This window comes from Ursus arctos, unplaced genomic scaffold (genome assembly GCF_023065955.2).
Source record: "Ursus arctos isolate Adak ecotype North America unplaced genomic scaffold, UrsArc2.0 scaffold_4, whole genome shotgun sequence".
NCBI lineage: Eukaryota > Metazoa > Chordata > Mammalia > Carnivora > Ursidae > Ursus > Ursus arctos.
In genome coordinates, this window is record NW_026623056.1 from 94,626,477 (window position 1) to 94,649,510 (window position 23,034).

The window sequence follows — 23,034 nt, forward strand, 5'->3', positions numbered from 1 at the left end:
CAGGCAGACTCCCCACTGAGCACAGAGCCTGACATGGGGCTCAGTGTCAAGACCCCAAGATCATGACCTGAGCCGAAACTGAGAGTCAGGTGCTTCTTAGCCCTTTTTAAGTGCACAGCCCAGTTGTGTGAAATGCTTCCGTTATGTTGTGCAGCCGTCACTACCATCCATCTCCACAGCTTCTTTCGTCTTGTAAAGCTGAAACTCTGTTCACTTCAAGTAGTAAGTCCCCATTCTCCCTCCCCCAGCCCCTGGCAGCCACCATTCTACTTTCTGTCTCTGATTTTGGCTATCCTAGATACCTCACATAAGTGGAATCACGTCATTGGTTTTTTTTGTGTGACTGGCTTATTTCACTTAGCATGATATGCTCAAGGTTCGTCCGTGCTGCAGCTTGTGACAGTGTTCCCTTCCTTTCTAAGGCTAAGTGATACTCCTTCGTACGGTTTGACCACTTCTTAGTAATGCATTCATCTGACAGTGGACGCTTGAGTCTCTTCCACGGTTTTGCTGTTGTGAGTAATACTGCCGGGCAGTATAAGGTGTGCAAATACCTCTCTGAGACTCTGCTTTCAGGTCTTCTGGATGTATGTCAAGATGTGGAATTGCTAAATCAGATGGTAATTCTAAGTCTAATTTTAATTTTTGAGGAAACTCCATACTGTTTTTCACAGTGGCTGCCTCATTTTATATTTCCATTAGCAGTGCACGTCCTCACCAACACCTGTTTTCTCTTTTGTATAGCAGCCATTCTAATAGGTGTTACATTTCTTTTTGTTTGTTTAAGTAAACCCTGCGCCCAACGTGGGGCTTGAACTCATGACCCCGAGATCAAGAATTCTACCTCCACCAACTGAGCCAGCCAGGCGCCCCTGCATTCCTTTTTTTAAAAATAATTTTTAACCCCACAGTTCATCCATCCTTCTATTTATCCAGCTACTCATTGGTTTAAATAAACTTTTAATTCAGGAGTAGTTAGAGATTTCCAGAACAGTTGCAGAGCTAGTACAGACAGTTCCCGTATACCCCTCACCTCACTTTCCTACTGTTAGCATCTTAGACATGTGGCACATTTGTCAAAGCCAAGGCATTAATTCTGCGACCTTACTATTAACTAAATACAGACTTGCTTGGGTTTCACCAGATTTCCCCCTAAGAACTTTTTCTGTCTGGGACCCCACCCAGGACGCCACATTGCTTCTGTGGTCTTGCCTGCTTGTCTCCTCGGTCCTCGGACAGTGTCTCTGTTTCTGGCGAGCCTTTTGAGTAGCACTGGTCAGTTACTTTGGGGACTCTCCCTCAGTTTGGGTTCCTCTGATGTTTTTTCATTATTAGACTCAGCTAAGGATTTCACCACCGAGGCGACATGCCCTTGTAATCTCCTCCTACCGGGCAGGGTCAGCTGAGTTTCCCCTTTTGCAGACTGTCCTCTTTGGAAGTGGGTCACTGAGCCCAACACACACTTCAAGGGAGGGGAGTTATGTGCTGCCTCCTGCGGGGAGGAGTATCCACACATTCTGTTTGTGATTCTTCTGTAAGGAAGATTTGCCTCTTCCTCCCATTAATTAATTTAATCACGTATTTGTATCGGTATGGGCTCATGTATATTTATGTTATACTTTGTGTTATAATCTCAAACTACATTTTATCTCTTTTGTTGCTTAAAATATTCCAGCTCTGGCCATTGGGAGCTTTTTCAGTCTGGCCCTGCGTCCTGGTGACATGCCCCCTCCTTTGTCTAATAAGCACACTCTGGCCTTCTTCAGGCTCATCTTGTGCTCTCCCTGCCTCAGTTCTAGGGTCACCCATTTCTTCAAGGGGCCCTGGTTCCTTTTATTTGATGGTAGTAGAAACCAAGACCTGGGCGCTGGGTGTGCTTCTGGGTCGCTCAGCGGATGTGTAGGCATGCTAGTCCGTGTGCACACATGGCTCTGTAGTTAATTGTGTACGTACCTGTCCGTATATACGTGTGAAGGTAAGCTTGAGTGCATCCTGCCGTCCCCGACTCCAGTCCAGCACCACAGGACTCCTCACAGAACAGCTCCACCCCTGCAAGTTTCTCTCTGCGCCCCTTGCTGTCCACCTCCCCTCCCTCCCCCAGCCCCTGGTGACTGCCCACCTCTTTCTGTTCAGTAGGTTTGCTTTTTCTGTGGTACAGATAGAATCCTAGAATATGTAGCCTTTTGGGTCTGACTTTTGAATCCTGTAGCAAAACAAATGTAGGATTCATACAAGCTGTTTCTGCATCAGAACTCCCTTCTTTTCCTTGCTTTATTGCCCGGACCCTGGTGAAGGACAGCCTCCTTGCTTCCACGTTGTTCAGAATTATGATGTAAGGAATCATTTACTTTCTAGTGGTTGGTTCTTGTTGTTTAGGGCTAGTATCGTAGCTCCATTTTCTTCATCCTTCATTCCTTTTCTGGCTTCCCCGGTGGGGTCATGCTCCTTCTGTCTGCAGAACACTCCTGAGTATTTCCTGTAGCAAGACCCTTCTCATGTCGCTCCCAGTTGATGTTTTCCTGAATGTATTTTTGGTTTTTTCCCTTTGTTCCTGGGAGATGATCCTACTGGTGTGGACATTCAGATTGGTGGTTGGTGTGTCCCGAGCTGGGGGTTTATCCTGCTCTGCCCTGGCTTCTGTGTCAGCAGTCAGTGCTCCGTTCTTTTGCCACCGCTGCTTTGCAGACTTCCTGTTTGGTATTCTGCGTTTTACTTTACGAGGCCTGGATGTGCGCTTCTATTATTTTACTACAGAGACGTGGGATCATGGGGTCTTTTGGTCTGTGGCTGATACCTTTCACTTTTGCTGCTTCTAGAAAATCTCCAGGCAGTATCTCCATGCATAGCGTCTGGCCCTTCTTTCTCCAGGGGCCTGAAATTCCGACGAAGGTTTTCAGAGCTCTTCTTGTATACACCTCTCCCATCTTGTTTTCTGTACTTTCCTTCTTTTGGTTACCCTGGAAGATTTCATCTGGGTTCTCTGTTCTTTTACCGCCTCTATTCTTCTGTGTGTAATCGCTCTTAAACCCATCTGCTGAATTGTTGATTTTGTCTTTGCTGTCTGTATGTCAGGACATTCTGTTTGGATTTCTTAAGGACAGTGATACCATTTTGTACAATGTAATGTTTCCTAGAGATACTTTGAAGCTGCTCTTAAGTTTTATGAGCAAATTGGTTTGAATTTTGCCCAGTATTTAGAGGTGTAGTCAGTTCTTCACTGTAAGTTAACTATATGGCTTGGGATTATTTTGGGCTGCACACCTGTGTGGGAACCACTTGTGGGTGCTGCTGAAGGGCTTTTCTTCTGTAATATTTTGTTTTCCACATACCTGTTAGCGTTCCTGAAGTAGCCTGTGGTGTGCTCACTTTTCGTGAAGTGTTTGTGTGGTTTCCCTGATATATCTGTGTCCTGGCTTGTGGGAGCCCCTCCAGATGGGTGCCAGATGTGTATCTGATTGGTGTCCCGGGGAGCAGAGGAGATGCACGGCTGGGATCTGGGGTTCCTCCTGCTTCTCAGAAAGTGTGTGCGGCTATGCTCGGAGATCACCCTGAACCACATCCCCTACCGTGGCTTCTGGCAGGGTTCCAGAGCCTTTTTTTTTTTTTTTTTTTTTAAGGTTTTATTTATTTATTTGTCAGGGAGAGAGGGAGAGCACAAGCAGGGGAAGCAGCAGGCAGGGTCCCCACTGAGCAGGGAGCCCAACACGGGGCTCGATCCCAGGACCTGAGGTCACGACCTGAGCTGAGGGCAGACGCTACACTGACTGAGCCACCCAGGTGCCCCTGCTCGGACTTATTTTTAGGTCATTTTCTTTGCTTGGGGATTTCTGCATCCCGTGGCATCTATAAATTTGTAAACAAACATGATGAGCAGGCCTGGGTTTTAATTTTGCAGGAGAGATGCCCCCACATCGCCTCCTCTGCCTCCACGTTTGGAGATGGGTGAGCTCCCTGACCTCCCCGCACCTGGCCTTCCCACACTCGGGCAGTGAGCATATGCACCTGTCCTGCTGCACAGGCCTTCAGGACACCTGGCTGTGTCTGCACATGTCATTTCTAAGCACCCTCCCAGCAAAGCCGCTGATTTTGGGAGCATGTGCTGCTCTCACATGTCCCTGTCTCCCTAGATCGTTTTAGGTTCCATGTGCCTCCTGTCTGGCGCATGTGGTGTTCCCTCCCTTAAGAGCATTTAGAGTCATTTTTGTTTTATTTTATCCAATAATCCTGACGTTTGTAGTGAAAATGTTTTAAGATTATGCCTTTTATATTTAAAACTGGACATTCCTATATTACCTTTTACCATTGGGAAAAGTCCGTTAATTTGGAGAAGGGTCCATAATGACATTTAAAGGGCTGTAATGCTCCCCTTGGAACAGCTGGCTTCCACGTTGTGGGCCCTCATAGATGGAGGGGCCCTTGTATGTGTGTCTTCACCAGCAGTGCTGATGCTTCCTGGGCATCCCCGGCATGTGTAGGGAGCAGTGGGAACCTCTGCAGGGGTGGGGCTCAGGGCTGGAAATGGTCACAGAGGCTGGGAAGGTCCCAGAGGAGCCAAAGGAGGGAGGCAGAGCTGGTGTGAGGGCACAGGGGCCCCCTGGTGCATGAGGCAAGTGCCAAGTGGGACAGCAGGAGGGACTGCCCCCCTGCAGGGATTTTTCCCAAGGGCAGCAGATGCACTGAGTTTTTCCAGGGAGTGACAAGGTTGGATTTGTTTTCTGAATGCATCATTTGGCCTCTAAGCCAGTGACCTCACATTAGGCCGAGTGACCATGTGGGCCAGCCAGCTGTGCTCATGGGAATGGGAGAATGCCAGGACCGGCCTTGGGCTACGATGGGGTCGCTGTGATGGGAGGCAGGAACAGGAGGACTGTGAGGGTTTGGGGTACTGTTAACTGAGGGCATAATGCTGGAGGAGCCCTGGCTTGGGCAGGGAAATTCAGTTCAGTTTGAGTCCAAGGTGCCTTGTAGACAAGCCGCAGACAAAGGTCTGGGCTGTCACGTAGGGGAAGCTGGGAGGCTTGTATAGCAGCCTGCTCCAGGCGGGGTGGGGTCTGGTTGTGGGGGGAGGGATAAGGGAGACGGGGATGCTCATAGAGGGCCTGTAGCTTTTCTTTTCTCTTTGGATTGTTGATGCTGAAAATGTTCCCAGAATTAGGAAATTTTTTTTAAGTAGGCTCTTAGTCCCGCCTAGAGCCCTGCGTGGGACTTGAACTCACAACCCTTGAGATCAAGCCTTGAGCTGAGACTGAGTCAGATGCTTAACCCACTGAGCCGCCCAGGCACCCCCAGAGTTGGGAATATTAAGACAGAAACATTTTCTATGGCTCTTGACGTATGTTGTCAAAATAGCTCATAAGAAAAAGTTACACCAACTGACTGTGTCATTGACGGTGTTTGGTTGCTTCCCCGTGACCTTGGTGACATTGAGGATCGATATTTTACCACCAACTTTTGCTGACTTACCAGCTCTAGGTTGATGTTTCAGATTTAGGTTCAAATGGCATCTTACATCTTCAGCTTTTATTGGCACCCACCCCTTGCATTTCATGTACACTTTCTGTCCCGCGAGTATCCCTTCCCTCCTTTGACGGAGCGGCAGATAGCCTGCGGAGCTCACGCTACGGTCCGGTATCAACACCTGCGGCAGCCTCTCTCTGGGGTTTTCTACTTTACTCTAACCCACTTAAACAGGTTGAATGTTGTTTCATAGTTATTTTTATTGAGAGGTGATTCACGTATATAAAATTCACCGTTCTGAAGTATATATATCAGTGGCTTTTAATACGATCGCTTTGTCGTGCAGCCGTCACAACTAATTCCAAAACATCTTCGTTACCCGAAAAGGAGCCCCATAGCCACTCACAGTCATTCCCCATTCCTCTGTCCTTCCAGCCCCCCGGCACCGACCAGCCGGTGTTCTGCCCCTGTGGGTTTGCCTGTTCTGAACATTGCATATTCACAGAACTGCACAGCATGTGTCTGGCTGCTTTCATGGAGTCTAACATTTTGAGGTTATCAGTGTCGTGGCTCCTTTTTATGGCTGAGTGGTGCCCCCTTGACTGGCTTCTCCATGTTCTGTTTATGTGTCCCTGTCCTTGGACGACGCTTGGGTCGTTTCCACCTCCTGGCCGTTGTGAGTAGTGCTGCCGTGAACACTGCTGGGCTCGGTTCTCTCTGGTGTGCTGTTTTTAGGGACTGTGTTCTCACGTGAGTTCTCTGGGTCGCGTTCTTTGTTTTCCTTCCTTAGGAATGTGAACAAGAACCTAAGCAAGAAATTGCGGAACTGATGAGAAGACAGAAGTGTGAGGTTGGCGCACAGCAGCAGGAGGCCGTGGAGCTCCAGCAGCCAGTGGAGATGCAGCAGGTGCCGCCGCAGACCCAGGTGAGCCGGGATGCTCGGGCCCACGCCCAGGGGCGTGGGGCTGTGGCCGACCCCTGCATACCAGTCCTGTGATTTGCACCAGCGGTCTTGGGATCTGGGAGCGGTACAGGTAGGAGAGGTTTATCACAGAGTGGACGGATGTGTGTGTCGCAGGCTTGCTGTGTGTGGGGCCTTTGAAAGGGCAGGTGGAGGGACGTGCGAGGACACCTGGGGGCAGCGAAGTCTGGCCAGGTGCCGCTCGCAGCACAGCTGGCGGTTTCCCTATCAGCTGCCGCTACCACTCATTGAACAGGCGATGCCGTGGCCATGAGGGGCCTCGAGGAAGAAAAGCCATGACAGCCGTCCTGGAGGCCCATCCGACTCCCCTGGTGGCTGCCACCTACAGGAGGCGCACGGTGCTCTGGACACGCCCTCGCAGCGGGAGGGCTGGCGTGCATCCCTGCACCTCACTGTGGCCTCCCTGTCCTGCTGGAGGTCCCTGCTGGCCTCTTTGGAGACGTGTGTTCTTTTCCCATGGTTTCTGCTTATTGCTCTCCTTTATCCATTTTATTTATTTATTTTTAAAGATTTATTTGACAGAGAGAGAGAGAGCATTAGCAGGCAGAGGGAGAGGGAGAAGCAGGCTCCCCGCTGAGCAGGGAGCCTGATGCGGGACTCGATCCCAGGACCTGGATCATGACCTGAGCTGAAGGCAGACTCATCACCGACTGAGACACCCAGGCGCTGCGCCCCCTTTATTCATTTTATCTTTATGCTTTTTTGGGTGCCCCTTAAGTGCTAAGTTCCAGGCATGTTTTTCTGTTGTTTGTGTTAATTGGAAATAAGGTGTGCTTCCTGGAACCCTGTCCTTTCTCCACTTTCCCCCAAGGCGGCGGAAGGAGAACCAGATTCCCCGTATCTTAGCTAGGCACAGAAGTGTCTCCTTTGTCCCCTCTGCCCACCTTCCAGAGCGGTGAAGTGCAGAGCTCATTCGTCTCTGGTCTGGAGCATGGGGTTCCTGATGGTGTCCTTAACTCAGCACCTGCTAGGCCCTGTTTGGCTTCACGTTTTGCCCTCGTTGGCAGTGACTGTGCAGAGCCTCCTCCTGTCTGTGTTCTGGTTATCATCCCATGTTTCTGATGGAGGTCTTGCAGCATCTGGAATGGCTGCTCACCTGTCTCCAGCCAGAATGGTCCTACGGGCTGGGGAGTCTGTGTGCCCACTGGCTTTGTGTGTCTGTGCCCTGGTGAAGGAACTACGGCCCCAGCTGTCTGCAGAGCCATGGTTTAGGTGGAGGGAGGGCACATGTGGGCTAGAAGGGCTTCAAGATAGGGTTGGGTGGGCAGTTTTAAGTGGTTGGGGAGCTGCCAGGCTCTGCTGGGGCTGTCTGAGGTCCTGTGGGGGGCCGAGCTGGTGCCGTCCCTTGAGCACGAGGCTCGCGGGAAGCAGGTGGAAAGAGCCTGTGACGGTGGTTGGGGGGCTGCTGCTGGAGCATCCTGGCAGACACGGACGCGCTGGGCAGTGTCCTGGTGCTCCTGTGAGCTGTGCAGCTGCTTTCCCCAGTGCCCCAGAAACCCCTCTCTCCCCTGCAGCCGGTGCCCTCCCTGGAGCTGGAGGCGCTGCGCCTGAGTCTGAGCAACATGCACACCGCGCAGTTGGAGCTGACGCAGGCCAACCTCCAGAAGGAGAAGGAGACGGCGCTGACGGAGCTGCGGGCCATGCTGAATGGTCGGCATGCCCAGGAGCTGGCTCTGCTGCGGAGCAGGCAGCAGCAGGAGCTGGAGCTCGCCAGGGAGCAGCACGCGCGGGAGCAGGAGGAGACGGTGCTGCGGTGTGGCCGGGAGACAGGTGCGGGCACACGGCCGGGAGACAGGTGCGGGGGCGTGGCCGGCAGACAGATGCAGGAGACAGGTGCAGGAGACAGGTGCGGGGGTGCGGCCAGGAGACAGGTGCGGGCGCGTGGCCGGGAGACAGGTACTGGGGTACAGGCCTTGTCTGTGAGGCACTGGCCCTGCTGCCGGTTTTGGGAAGGCAAGCAGGTGACGCCATCAGCGGCGTGTCGCATCCAGATCTCCCTGGCCGCACACGGGTGCCGTGCGTGCTGGGCGTCGTTCTTCTCCGGGGTAGGGGCAGTGTGAATCCTGCTCTGGGGGGCTCTGCTGTCCCCTCGCCATCTGTCTGCTTCTCCAGTGGGCTTGTGTTCGTTTTTGAAGTGGTGTCATGTGATGTGCTTATGTGCTGGAAGTTTCCTTGTCCGCCTCTTTGACGGGACCGTGTCTGTGGCTAAGCTTTGTTGACCGACCCCAATGCTCCTGGACACAGACGCCCACATCCCACAGTGGGGCCACGTGGCTCCCGGTGGACGGCCTAGGCACCTTTTCCTGTGGTGGTTCTCTGGCCTAGACTGAGCTCTTTATTTACATCTAAGATGTAATTTTATGTTTAATGTTTTTTTTCTACTTTTTTGTTAGTTACTGCTTTTGTAAACATCAGTTTTGGAAACACCAGCCTGATGTTGCTGTAATTCACATACCATACAATTCTCCCATTTAAAGTGTGCGTTTCAGAGTCATGCAAACGCCCCCACAGTCTAAGGTTAGAACATTGATCTCCCAGAAAGGAACCTGTGCCCATGAGCAGTCACCCCCATTTCTCTGCTCTTCTGCCTGTTTGTTGAGTTTTTCATTTGAAAAATGAAAGGGTGCGTGGCCTCAGATTTGTTCAAAGTTTTCCTCCTCCGGGTCCCACCCCCAGCCCTCAGAGGGAGGCAGTCTTCTCAGGTTCTGGGAACGCTGTCCCGTGTTTTTTCATGTAGATTCAAGGAAACATAAATAAGTAGTTTTACTTTTTTTTTTTTTTTTTTTTTTTTTTTTACATTTTTGCTCATTTAAAAAAATACAAAACATGCTTTACCTTAGGCCCCTTCCTGTGCTGTTTTCTCTCTGTGCTCACCCCTGGGAACGGGACCACAGAGGGGCCCACACTTGCCCTCTGCTCTATGAGGCTCTGCCCTGGGCTGGGCCCCTGTGACCTCCCCTCAGAGGTGGTGTCTGGCCTTTGCTTGAGCTCTGAACTTGCTCAGGTCACCCTCACCTTATACCTGTGGCATTGGCTGGCCCCAGCTTCCCCTTGGCCCTTTCCTGAGGTCCCTGCGTCTCTTCCTGGTGCCCACATCCCCCGGTGTGTGCACACCTCTCAGTGCGTATCAGGCCAGCCTCGTCCCTCCTCTGCACCCCCAGCACTTGGTGCCTCTTCTTACGGTTACTCCCTCGGGGCTTGGGGACTAGAACGTCTTTGCCTGTCTTCCATACCTTGCCTGGATTCCGGCACGGCAGGAGCCTGGACTACAGGCCCAGGGTGCGTGAGGGCCTGGTGTGGGGCAGACAGACCAGAAGGGGGACCCTGCAGCACTGGAGCCAGCTTGTGTGGGGCTGTCAGGCTGGCTGGAAGGCTCCGTCCTTGGTTTGGGCAGGAATATAATTTGTTCGTTCTGTCACACATGGGACTCTTGTTCCCTCACAGACATGCCCTGTTGTCCTTTTAGCGTTGGTGAGTGTTCCTGTGCGTGCCGGCAGCCCTCTCACTGCCCAGTGGTAAGTGTGGGAAACTCGGAGACTCTGTGGTCTGATCTGCTTTAATGTTTTCCTTGCAGCTGAGCTGAAGGAGAAGTTACAGTCGGAGATGGAGAAAAACGCGCGGATGATAGAGGTAGACGTCATTAGAAATGTCATTCTGGGGTAGGGGAAGAAAGGGATAAAGAAAGGGGGGGTAATCAGAAGGGGGAATGAAGCATGAGAGACTGTGGACTCTGAGAAACAAACTGGGGGCCTCAGAGGGGAGGGGGGTGGGGGAATGGGATAGATTGGTGATGGGTAGTAAGGAGGGCACGTATTGCATGGTGCACTGGGTGTTATACGCAACTAATGAATCATCGAGCTTTACATCAAAAACCAGGGATGTACTGTATGGTGACTAACATAATATAATAAAAAAAAATTAAAATAAAAAAAATGTCATTCTGGGTATGCAGTGTTTCCCCTTCCCCCTCCATCGCTCCAGCTTGCCTGGAGTCCCCACAGGAAAGCCCCTCACCTGATTCAGACAGAATCCAATCAGAGCTTTAATTGAGCAGACTGGTAGAAAGTACATGCCTTTGCTTTAGAGGAAAAGCATTCTTTTCTTTGTATAGTTTGAATTTATCAGCACATCTTGTTTGGGGTTTCACGTGTACTTATTCTATGATGTGAAGCTCTTGCACCCTCAAGTCTGATTGCCAGGTGGCCCACATGGCCCAACCCTCACTGTGCTCCGGGACTGACAGACGTCCCTGGGCAGGGGGGTGCCCTGTGGCGACTGAGTAAAACGTGTGGGGTGCAGATCCCAGGCACCTCGGGGGAGCACGGGGGGAGGGGTGGGGTCAGAGTGGCTGTGCCATCGACGCCGCAGCTGGCCCCATGTGCTGTGCTGACCATATGTCCTGTAGTGATCCTGCTGATTTCACCCCACACCCCTCCTGGGGAAAGAGTTCTGTTTTGGGGTGGGGGCAGAATTAGCTCCTCTCTGAAGAAGTCTCTCACTGAAACTTTTCATCCTGGCTGTGTGTCCCTTTCTCAAGGCTACGTTTGTGGAAGGGCCGTTGGTGTTGGTGACGGCAGAGGAAGTGGCTGGTGAGGTCAGGGGACGTTGATGACATTAGGGGACACGTATCTGACATCAGGCATGTGGGCGTTTAGGCCCTGGCTGCTCTGACCAGGCAGTTGGTGGAAGATGGCTGTCAGTCCCAGGTTGGAGGCTTGTGCCCTAGCTCTCCACCCCTCTAAGCTGGACAGTGGGGACTCATTCTTTAGGGCATTTGGGACAAAGCCAGCCCTTGGCAGAGGTCAGGTGATGTCACCGTGGAGGACCTCCATCCACGCTTTGTTTACAGGCAGGTGGTCCTTGCTCCCTCTGCTCCTGTCCCTGGTGGTGGGGGACCATTCAGCTTCTTGGAGTGACAGTCTGGTCTGGCTGCAGTGACTGCCCACGCCTGGTTTTCAAATGCAATTTGAATTTTTTACCACAGATAGTCCACTGTGGCCCATAGTCTTTTCTTTCCTTTCTTGAATTAGAACCTGAAGCAAGACTGGGAATCGGAGAGAGGTTTATGCTTAGAAAACCTACGCAGAGAATTGTTTGCAAAGCATCGGTTGGAATTGGAGAATTTACAAGACCAGTTTAAGAAAGAATTGGCAGAACAGAAAGCTGAATCGGAGAAGATTTTTCAAGCCAAAAATCAGGCTGAATGTGAGTTTCAAATTAAAATGAGCAGGTTTGAGGAGGGGACTGATTGTGTGGAATGCTAGAACAAACGTCGCGTGCTGTGTCAGGCTCACACTGGGCATGAGCGTCCTGTGTTTTGTTGCCAGAGGGGCTGTGGGTGCGTGTTGCCCACAGTGGTGGAGACAGGTGCAGGGCCAGCTGGGCGCTCGGGTTCAGCCATGGGGTCTCCCCTCGGCCACAGAGTTCTCAAGCTCCCGAACCTCTCCTGAAACCTTTGTTTCAGAGATACTTGTCCATGTGTCATTAGTAAATTGTTATCAGGAAGGTAATGCTGCGATTATTTACCTTTTATTCCTGTCGGCTGTCACACGGCGCCACCGCGGTGAGGAGGTGGTGCCTGTCGGGGTGGCTCCCCAGGAGCGCAGGGTGCTGGGACCGCGGGGTCTGGAAGGAGCGGCGCTCCTGCGCGGTTGAGGAGGCCACGGCCTCAGGGAGGTGTGTGCCGCTGTCCAGGTGCCCTGAGGACTCTGGAGACACAACAGGAAGCAGCCCTGAGACAGTTACGCGAAGACCTGCTGTCCCAGCGCTGTCAGTACGAGCGGGACTTGGAGCTGAGACTCCGAGACCAGGAGGCAGAACACCAGCTGGAGGTGGGCGGCGGCTTCCGTACTTCACCTGCTTGGCAGGGAGGGGAGGCTTTAGAAGATTTTAGATGGGATTGTTCCATGTTCCGTTGTTTCCTAAAACTTCAGTAGTAAATTTAAAGAGACCGTCGGAATTTAGTAGATAGAGAAGTAAGGATAGAGTTTGTGGAGTTGGTGTACCGGTTATGCCGGGTCACACGCATACGGAATTTGTATTCTTTACCAGCGCCCCTGGGACCCAGACGCCATGTTCTCTAACCGTAACCCTAAGTAAACAGAGAAGTCCTGAGAAGACTTAGCCAGAAACACTGCTGCTGCTTGTGTATTCAGAACTCTTTTCCAGCAAGACAGCACGTGCCCATGGTGGGAGACATGGTCAGATCTTACTCAGACACCCAAGGGCTTCTGTCCCGAGGACCGTCAGTGCCCCAGGCATCTGGCCGAGAGTCAGAGAGGCGGAGTCCATCTCGGCCTGTGCCCGGATTTCAGAGGAGAGCCCAGGAGGAGCTGGTGCTGCTGTGGCTTTCGCAGCTGCTCCGGCTGCCTTTCCCCATCACCTCCGTGCCGATTCTCCCTTGCCGATGAGAAAGAAACACCGAAGGGCCCCTTCTGTCCTGTCCCTGCGTGAGGCTGGCGGGGCCATCTACAAGGCAGCAGGCTGACCCCAGGGCCACTGCAGGCCAGAGCTCCCATGTCCCCTCTGGCAGGGCTTGTCCTTCAGCCTTCAGCCCTGCCCTCGTACCTGCCCACTTAGTGCCTTGGAGTGGCTTGTGGCTTGACCCCTGAGCACCCCCCCCCCGCCCCGTGAAGACGGTGGTTGCTGCTCTCAGCTCTGGGGGTGCAGGATGGGCTGGCTCTGTTCACCCCTGAAGAGACCCTTTCCAGGGAGATTAACCGAAAAAAGCAGAGAAAATCCCACCGTGCCACAGGAGGGGGAGGGAGGACCCCTGGGGTGGACAACAGGGGGACCTCCAGAAGGCTGGTACTGACTGGCAGCCTGGAAAGGAGCCCAGCCCTCCCTCCCCTGGCAAGTTAGAAGGATGTGTGCTTAGGACAATGGAGAAGGTTCCGTCCTTACTCAGCGAGGGAACCACAAGACTACAAGCAGGTAAAGGCGTGTTAGAAACGGGCTGTGGTCTCTACTGCTGCTGTGGCTCGTTTTCTCTGGGCTCTGGGTTTGGGGTTCACCTTGGGTGCCCCCAGAGCTGGGCACAGAGCTTCCGGGCTTGGTCTCGGGCGGCGTCTCACATTATCGCCTTTCTTTTCCAGTTAGAGGGCCTCCGAGCATCCTACGCAGAGCTGAAGGCTCAGTCACAAGAAGAGATCCGGCGCCTGTGGTCCCAGCTCGAGTCTCCGAGACCCGACAGACAGGACCCGAGTGGTGAGGAGTTTCATGCTGAAAGTTCAGATCCTCAAAAGCTAAAGCTGTGTTAATTGTTCAAACCCCAAACCAGGACTTAACAATTATAGCAGGCACAGAAAGAGCGATTTTGTAAACTTCTCTGAAGACTGGTGTGTGGTCTTAAGGTGGAAACTTGAGGGCCTTGGTTTCGTCTTTGAGCAAGTTAGCTAAGTAATGGCTACAGAATCGTGTTTTTTCTCACGTTCCTGTGAGGCAGTTTGCGAGTGCGAGAGGGATGAAGCTTGCACCAGGGCTGGTGTTCACCGAGAAGCCGTGTCAGCGGGCGTTTGGGGGGTGCAGGTGCGCCTTACTGTGTGACGCCCTGTGACCCCTGTGAGCTCACCTGGGGCAGGTGCTGTCAGGCTCCTGTGGCCCGAGGGTGACACCCAAGTTGGCACGGCCCAGCAGTCACCTGGCCCCTCCTACAAGACCTTCTGTAAGAACAGTCCCCGCTCGTGGACAGTGCCTTCAGCAGGAAGTCAGGAGACGTGAGCGAGTGAGACAGGCTGACGTGTGTTTCTGCCGACGCTATCTAGTTGGAGCCTTTTCAGTCTAGGGGTCCCCCTTGCTGGGCACACTGGGGGCAGAGAGCAGGGTTATGAGGAAGGGCCAGGGACCCGTGTGGTGGGCGAGGCCTCGCCCGTCTGCTCACACCTCGTCTTTCCCTTGTGCCTGTTGGCTGACGGCTGCGGCTCACGCTCCTGCAGAGGGCCCGGCGGCATGAGCTCCTGCAGTCAGCTGTCACGAGGCCTGTGGGGAGCCGCACCCTGGCTTCCAGGGGTCCTTTAGGGATGTTTGTCTTGAAACTTCTGGGTAGTGGCCGGTTTACATCCACATTATTTGAAAGCTAATTTTTGATTATTGTTTAGCAGCTGTAGTATTCTCTTGCTGAAAATAGCAATGGTGTGTGTTTTCTCGAGGTCAGTGTGTGTTCCTGTTCTGTTGCTCTTCATGAAATATCACAGATTCCGTGGCTTGAAGGCACGCACATTTATTAGCTGGCAGATGTTACGTAGGTGGGAATGGGATGGCGTGCCTGGGTTTCCTGTCTGGGATCACTCGCAGCCGGAATCAAGCTGTTGGCTGGGCCTCAACTTGGCTCACTGACGCTGTGGCAGAGTGAGTCCCTGCGGTTGTAGGGCTGAGGTCTTGTTTCCTTGCTGGCCCTTGGCTGGGGCTCTCAGGGCCTTGGGGCCACCCACATCCCTGCCCTGCGGCCCAAGCCACACGTGGAGTGCCTCTCATACTTCTGGTCTCTCTGACGCCTTCAGCACCAGCCTGAGAAAGCACTCTGCTTCCAGGGGGCCCATGGGATCCGCTGAGGCTGCCCAGGCCACCTCCCTGTGTGAGGTGCCACCACCCTGTGTGAGGCGCCACCACCCTGTGTGAGGCCACCCAGCGTAAGCCACGGAGGGGTCCCGCTTCACCTTCGTGGGTGCTGGGACCCGGGCCCTTTCTGGAGTTGAGGTCTGCAGTGTCTCCTGGAGTCTCCTCAGTGTTTCGTCTGAAGGTGACTGCGTAATTCCTTCCCATTAAAGCGTTCCATGACCCGGCCCGCACGCCTCATGGGGCAGAGCTCGAGCACCTAAAGCGGGACTTCCAGCAGCAGCAGCAGCGAGAGAAAGCCAAGCACGAGTCTGAGCTGGAGCAGTTGAGAATTTACTTTGAGAAGAAATTAGAGGAGGCTGAGAAAAGTTACCAAGAAGACCTGATTCTGTTACAGCAGCGGCTACAGGAGTTTCTTCGGGAATCTGTGGAGATCAGGTGCATAAGTCCTTTTCATCTTCAGTGTGTTTTCGAAATATGGGACCCTTGAGCTGAATTGAAATCTAGTTTTATTGGTGATTTCATGCCAGTGGAGAAACACAGCTCGTGTTTGGGCCTTGAAGCAAGAGAGCGTTAGGCTAGGAGCAGTGCGTGACCTGCAGCACCCGGGGTCCCCTCTGCCCCGACAAGGCTCCCGCCACGCAGTCACACGGACACGGCCGCTCCGCCGAGGGCTCCTGTCCTTGACGGGGGCAGTAGGATCGCCGTGGAGGGAGCAGGGAGGAGGAAGGGCACATGAGGAGGTTTTAAAACACATTTTCTCTCTTAGTGCACCCAGTGTGATTTTAGAAGAGAGGTCTGGAAAAGAAAGAAGAGAGCACCTTGATGGACTCCACCTTCAGCCTGAGGTGACGGCCCCTTCTTTCCTTCACTGAGGGGAAATGGACACATAGTGTCCGCTTCGGGTGCACAAGGTGCTGACGTTGGTGTGCCGCAGCGGTCCGCGTGACCTCTGTCCACACCCAGGGCTACAGAGTTTCTTCCTTCTGGGACGAGAACTTTTCAGATCTCCGGTCTCAGCAGCGTCCACACGTACAATACAGCATTTTTATGTCTAGTCGCCGTGCTGTGCACTACAACCCCAGACTCTGTTTTGTAGCTGGAGGTTCGTACCCTCGGACACCTTCTCCCATTCCGTCCGCCCCCACCCCCACTCTGGCAACCACCGGTCTGTTCCCCGAATCTGTCCGCTCAGTTTCCAGGTTTCACGTGTAAGTGAGATCATGTGGGACGTGTTTTCCTCTGACTGACTGACTTGCTCAGCATCATGCCCTCGAGGCCCATCCATGTTGTCACAAATGGCAAGATCTCCTTCTTCTTTATGGCCGTGTAATAATCCGTGGTGTACACACCGCATCTTCTTTATCCTTCGTTGGTCCGTGGACACACGGCTGCAGGCACCTGAGATGTGGCCAGGGTAGCCTTCCTGTCACCGGAGGTTCCCTTTTATTTGATGGTTATGCCTTGAGGTGTCGGTACCCGGGTCTCATGGCCATCACCCTGGGCAGGTGGCTTGCCGTGACGGATGGTGGCCCCGTGCAGACGTGCTCTGCCCCAGCGAGCGCAGCTCTGCTGTCAGCATCTGTTCTCAGTCGCCTCAGGTGGCCATCGTGAATAGACCACAGACCGGATGGTTAAGCAGCAGAAAGAGGCTGGAAGGTGGAGGTCGGGGCTGGTTTCTCCTGTGGCCTGTCACCTTGGCTTGCAGACGGCAGCTCTTATGCCACCTGTTCACGTGGTTCCTCTGTGCACACGCGCCCCGAGCATCTCCGTTTCCACATAGTCCCATTCTGAAGTGCTGGAGGTTCGGACTTCGACATATGAATTTTGGGGACACAGTTTATCCTGTTGAACAGGCTGCTTCCTGTTTCCCATTGTTAATGTCCTTTTCTAGAAATGTCTGTCTGTGTGTGATTATTTCCTGGGGGCAGGAGTGTGGTGTGGGATGGTTCCCTCCCTTCCACTTCCTTTCTTGTGTGTCCTACTGGGCGTGGCATGGCTGCCGCAGCACGGCCCTCATGCCCAGCACAGCAGTGCCTCTGGGTCCTTGTCCATGGCCCCATCCTGCCCTCTGGGCCCCTTGCCCGCTGTTGTCCTGGGGTCGCCCTGCATTCTAGTTGGATGGTCCCTGCTGCCTGGGGAGCCAGTGTGTGTCTGCATGTGGCCCCTCTCTTTGCTGCACCTGTCCCCTCAGTGGAGATGCAAGGGCTCATGGGTCGTTCTCGTGTGTTTGGCGGGTATAACCCATCTGGCACGTGTTCTCTGTCCTCTTGCCCCCACGCCGTGGAGAGCTGCCCTGGAGAGCTGCCAGCCAGTCCGTCCCACGGATTCTCCCTTTGTTTGTGAGCTGCCCGTGCTGCAACAGCCCTGGGGTCCCCGCGAGTGCCCTCAAGTTTTCAGGGAGCAGTTCACATGCGTGTGTGTCCACTTGTCACACTGGGAGTGGGGGAGGCCTTGCGTCTGTGACTCTCCCTTCGCTTCCGGGAGGCCGGTCTCGTCAGCACTCGTCTTCAGCGTCCTGAGCGCTATCTCCTCGCAGCTCTCGTGAGCCTTGTTCTCAGTTCTTCAGTTAAATGTTTTATTTCTGTGATCATTTTTAATTTCTAGGGGTTCTGCTTTCTTGCTGTGCTCTCCTGTCTCTGCCTAGGGTGCAGCGTTCTCATGCGCCTCTCTGGAGACCATCGGTATTAAAGGGTTTCTCGTGCTTCCTGTGTGTCCCTGCTTTCCAGCCGTCCATCCGTGTGGGTGTCTGTGCTCTGTGGATGTCGGGGTCCCCTGTGTTGGTTTGTGACCCATGGCTATGTCTTCATGTGTGTCATGAGGCACCCCTGGTTTTGGGGAGACCCGTGGCAGAGCTCCTCCTGGGGTCTTGCCTTACATGGCCTTGGGCTGTGGCCCCTGGGTGTGCACAGCCTCTCTGCCTTCTGGGCCCCGGACCTTGCCGTGAGCCCTGATTTTTGTCTTCCAGGGTTGGTCATCTTTGGTTCTTTGATGACCTCTTCCTGTTTCCTTTCCTCGTGGGATTCTAAGTTAAATTTTCCTGGTCATCGTAGCCACACTTCAGGAAGGCAGCAAAAGAAGAATGATGGAATGTGTGTGTGTTTAACCAGAAGTCCGGTGTGTTTGTTGCGCACGTGTATGTGTTGAAATGTTGACAGGCCACCGTGCCCTCCTCAGGGCATCTGGCCAAACACCCGCCAGCCAGCGGGGTGTGGGAGCCCCACGCCTACTCACCTCCCCCCTCACCACCCTGTTACCGCTGGACGTCGGCAGTTTGTCCCTCGTTGATGGACTGCCAGTGTCTCTTTTCAGTTTGTGTTTTTTTGGTTTTTAATGAGGTCAAACCTCTTTTTACTTGAAATTGACCGTTCTCGCCCCCTGAAGTTCTCCCTCCATACCTTTGCTCTCGTGACACTTGCTCCCCTCCCCCTGTGGTTTTGAGGGCCCACTCTGCTCGCCTTTGGACTTGGTTGTACTCACTCGCAGTGGTGCCCGTGGGCCTGGGTCTGCAGTTGTGGGTTCTTCCCTGGCCCTTGGCTCTTTGGCCCCTTTCTCAGAGCACCCAGCGTTTCCCTGCATCATCTTCTGGTTCTTTTACTTTATTCTTTTATTTTATTTATTTATTTATTTTTGAAGATTTTATTTATTTGAGAGAGAGTGAGAGAGAGAGAGATAGTGAGAGAAGCGCACAAACTGGGGGAGGGGCAGAGGGAGAGGGTGAAGCAGGCTCCCCGCTGAGCAGGGAGCCCGAGGCGGGACTCGGTCCCAGCACCCCGGGATCATGACCTGAGCCGAAGGTAGACGCTTCATGACTGAGCCGCCCCGGTGCCCCTCTTCTGGTTCTTTTAAAGTCTTTAATTTTTAGTTCTCATCCACCTGGAACTGAGCTGCTGTCCAGCAGATGTACGTAGACTCTGAGTTTGTTACCTTTTTCTAAATGGCCAGTCAGTCTTTCAGGCTCGACTCGTTAGAGCACAGCCTTCTGTGTGCTTTCTTGTCCCGGGGCACAAGTCTGTTTCTGGACTCAATTCTTCCAGTCACTCAAGTGGTTTGTTTTTGTAGCAACGTAGGAACTTAAGTCTTGCTTTGGAAGATCATTTGAGCTTATTGTGAGCTTGAAGTTGAGGTTGATGCAACTGCTCTGTGGTTTTTGAGGAAAATGGGTTTACTGGCTGCATTTTAAGGGGAACAGGAGAGTTTAGCACATGCACTGAGCCCTTTCCTTGTTTCCTCCCTCCCTTCCCTCAGGATACTTGGCCTGGGCTTCTTGTCAGGTGTGCTCACAGCCGTGACCAGAGACCCTTCCCTTGGGGGCCCCTTCCTCTTGGGGGCAGGTCCATATCCCAGGCAGGCCAGGCATGTGTCTGATTCCGGAAGGGAAAGTGCCGTGGGGAGACACAGTGTAGGGAGTGAGGGGGCTTGGGAGTAAGTAGGCTGGGGGCCCACAGTGGAGCAGGGTACGTTTGGCAGAGGCCCTGGCCCTGGGAAGGGGGTCTGGTGGTCAGGGTCTGCCTGCAGTTCATGTCCAGGAACGTTCTGGTTAGGAATGGCCTACTTGGCAGCTGGGGCTCAGTGTTGGCCTTGGTGAGCAGAGCGCAGGTGTGAGGAGGGCTCTCCAGCCAGGGGTGCGTGCCTGTCTCCTCAGGGCTGTGGTCTGCCATCTCCCTGAGCTACTTGGCCCCCTGGGGGTGAGATGCTGGGGACAGGGAGATGGCGTGAACATGCACGGCCCAGCAGGTGTTACATGGGAGGCTGTGATTAGGTAACATGGTAATGAGGCCCCTTATAACGTTTCCTCTGTGTGATTTTTCTTGCATTTGCACACGCAGTTAGAAGAAAACCACCGGTGCCAACTAGCAGCGCTGAAGTCCTCCCTGGAAGCTCAGCAGGCGGTGGGCTACGTAGGGACCCAGGTGTTGGAAGGGGAGCAACGTGTGGGGCTCTCAGAAGCGCCCAGCGAAGGTGTGTGCACTTCCCTGCTGCCTGTGTTGGCAGCCGTTCAGCCCACAGGGCACAATATGTGGGAAGGTTGGGGACTCCCACGGGGGTTATTTGGACATCCCAGCCCCTAACTCTGTAAATCCTCCCTGGTGGTGTCCTCAGAGTTAAGGGGCTGGGCTTGGGCCTGACCAGGTGCAGCACCAGGGGCCACAGGAGACGGGCGTGGGAGGAGAAGCTGAGGTCCTAGCAGCAGATGCAGCAGATGGGACAGGCTGTGGCCCCGCTGCTGAGGAGAGCAGGTGTAAGGCCCGCCATGGACACAGATTCCAGGAGGCACCCCTTGTAGCATGGAGGCGGCGAGACAGAGGGTCCCACGGCGAGGGGGTCTGGATCGATGCTGGGTGCTCTGGCACGACTACCTGTTTTGGGCACGGGCTCCCTTGGAGCTGATGAGGCGGGCTAGGAGGGAGAGCAGGGCTGCTGAGAGCCCAGGTCACGTTGTGCTTGGCGTCTGCCTCTCACTCTCCTTCTGGTTCTCAGCCACCGCACACGCGCTGTGCTCGGTGGGCGCTGACGGGCACACGTGGAGTGCTGCTGTCCACCGCTCAGCTCATTCTTGAGCCCAGGAAGGTGACAAGTCTAGACCTGAACAGCCTAGGAGGGATCCCCCTGGGCCAGAACCACACGTTCCCCACAGTTGAAAACAGTCACCTGATACCCCAGCTAAAGGGATGGAGTGGGTGGTGAGTGGGTATGGGTAGCTTAGGCAGGGCAGCTCGTCATCTGGGCCCCGGGCGTTTCTGACTGGGCTCACCCAAGGGTTGCCAGAGTGCCAGGGTCTGTGTTGTGTGGGGCGTTGGAGGGTGAGTGTCCTTGTCTGTGCTGTGTGGGGTTCCTCGAGGTTCGTGCCTGATTGTCCTTCCTGCCTCCTTGTCCCCTCACAGAGCTTGCTCGGGGGCCGCTCCCGTGTGTGCAGGACACGGCCTTGGAGGTGGAGACAGAGGTGGCGGCCAGAGTCTTGGGTTTGGAAACTGAGCACAAGCTTAAACTCTCACTTCTTCAGACGGAGCTCAAGGAAGAAATCGATGTCTTAAAACTAGAGAACAGAAATTTACACGAGAAGTTGCAGCACGAAATCCACCTGAGAGAGGACTTGGAGAGGGTAAGTGTGGCTCTGGCCCGCTTCCATGGTGGCAGACTCCTATGGAGACCCACGCGGGTCCTGGCACTCCTCCCCCTGCTACTTGCAGCCGTGTCTGCTTCGTGCAGAGTCCGGACAGGGCTCCATCCTGAGCCGAGCCAGGGTTTGGGTCCTTGTTGCTCCTTCCCCCTGTCTCCAGCGTTAGGGGACTGGCTGGGTGTCCTCAGGTGGGTGGCAGGCTGGTTGGCACGGCCAGCTGCAGGCCCTGTGTGCCCTGGTGTCCCCAATGGTGTTGAGCCCTGGGCTCTCTGCTGACTGTTGGTGGTGTGGCTGTAGTGCCATTTGAGTGAGGAGAGCCCTGCTGCACTGCCCACCTGGCAGACTCTGGCCCGTAAGCCTCACCTGGATTCCCAGCAGGTTTCCCTGCATACGCAGTGCAGGGTGTGGCTCATCCCTGTGTTGGAGCAATAGAATCGACGTGGCCAGAGCTGTGCGTCTTTTTCACCAGTGTCCTTGTATTCCCTCCACTTCATGCTTGTGGCCTGATGCTCTCACCCTCTGTTCTTTCCTGTGAAGGTCTTTCTGGATTTTCATTCTCCATCAAAACGCAGTTTCATACGAAGTTATTACTAACTGCATGTCTGATCACATGTCATTCTCGAAGGCATTGGTGAGGACTTGGAGCAAAGCAGAAGTAAGGGTAGAGCTGTGTGCAGAGCTGTGTGGGCCCGTCGTAGGTGGACTCACTTGCTGGTCTGTGATTTTCAGCATGTGGTCTTCACAGGCACCATTCAGTGAAGGGCAGACTTTCCTCCCTGACTTCTGATATTAGGTGTGTGTGTAATATCTTTCCTGGACCCCCATTTTATCTGCTTACATCAATTATTGAGAGGGAAGTATAGAATTATCTATTTTTCCCTTTAATTTTGTCAGTGTTTTGAGTATTTGGAGTTGTTATTACATGCACACACATTTGTGATTGTTCTGTCTTTCTGAAAAATACCCTCTTTCTCTCTCCTTTGTAGCATTGTTTGTACTGCAGTCTACTTTCTCTTTCATTAATACAGTCCTTCCGGCCTTCAATCGCATTATGTTTGCATGGCATACCCATTTCTGTCCACTTTACTTTTAATCTCTGGAGACTAACTACCTGGAGTTAGTGCTGGACGCCCATAGGTTAAGGGCTTAGTCCCGTGAGATGCCCCCACATCAGAAGCCATTTGCAGTTACTGGGTCCCCAGGTTACCTACTCATCTCGGTCTGACTTGGCTTTGAGGTCTGAATATTCCCATGCCCACCCATTCCCCTTTTCAGGCTCACATTGCCCAGGGAAACAGTTTATTGCTACCAGTTTATTAGGAAGGATGCACACAAGAGCAGCCGACCGGAAGAGATGAATAGGGCGAGGTGCGCGGTGGTGTGCAGCTGCCGTTGCCCGCTCCTCTCGTACCGCCGTTCAGCACCTCCACATGTGCACCCACCTGGAAGCTCTCCAAATCCCACCATTTAGGAGTGTTTCTTTTGACTCCTTCAAAGGTTTTTCTCTTTATCTTTTATCCTCAGTCATTTTACCATGATGTGCCTAGGTGTGATTTTCTTTGGTATTTTTTCTCTCATGAAACTTTTCTAATCAGTACATAAAATTGTGAATATTTGAGAAGAATCAGGGATCCTAAGAAACATAGTTACCTAAAAAAAGCAAACTGAGAAAACCTCTTATACTTGATTGACCTTATTTTTTCTTATTTTAATAATGACATTATTGAAAAGGTGGTCTGTTTTAGTGGCTTACAGAGAATTCTGTACATTGTCTTTCCCCAAATTTGGGAAATCTTTACCAAGTATGTTCTTCAGTTTTTTATTTCTGCTCCATTCTCTCCTTTCCTTTTGGAACTCCATTTACATGGAGGTTCTATCTTTCAGTTTCTGAGATTCTGTTCATTTTATTTTTTTGAATCTT

General features: G+C 53.2%; 1 protein-coding gene across 10 annotated transcripts in view; it reads left to right on the forward strand.

The window, feature by feature from the left end:
* PCNT (pericentrin) overlaps window positions 1-23,034 on the forward strand; it is a 130,415-nt gene that overhangs the window by 24,485 nt on the left and 82,896 nt on the right. For all 10 annotated transcript variants that reach the window (XM_044385194.3, XM_044385384.3, XM_044385223.3 and 7 more), the window contains 10 exons: window positions 6,248-6,382; window positions 7,954-8,209; window positions 10,014-10,069; window positions 11,470-11,644; window positions 12,134-12,270; window positions 13,534-13,645; window positions 15,205-15,430; window positions 15,762-15,840; window positions 19,822-19,954; window positions 20,878-21,095. In XM_044385194.3, coding sequence (XP_044241129.1) covers window positions 6,248-6,382; window positions 7,954-8,209; window positions 10,014-10,069; window positions 11,470-11,644; window positions 12,134-12,270; window positions 13,534-13,645; window positions 15,205-15,430; window positions 15,762-15,840; window positions 19,822-19,954; window positions 20,878-21,095 — 1,527 coding nt within the window. The remainder of the gene's footprint in view (window positions 1-6,247; window positions 6,383-7,953; window positions 8,210-10,013; window positions 10,070-11,469; window positions 11,645-12,133; window positions 12,271-13,533; window positions 13,646-15,204; window positions 15,431-15,761; window positions 15,841-19,821; window positions 19,955-20,877; window positions 21,096-23,034) is intronic.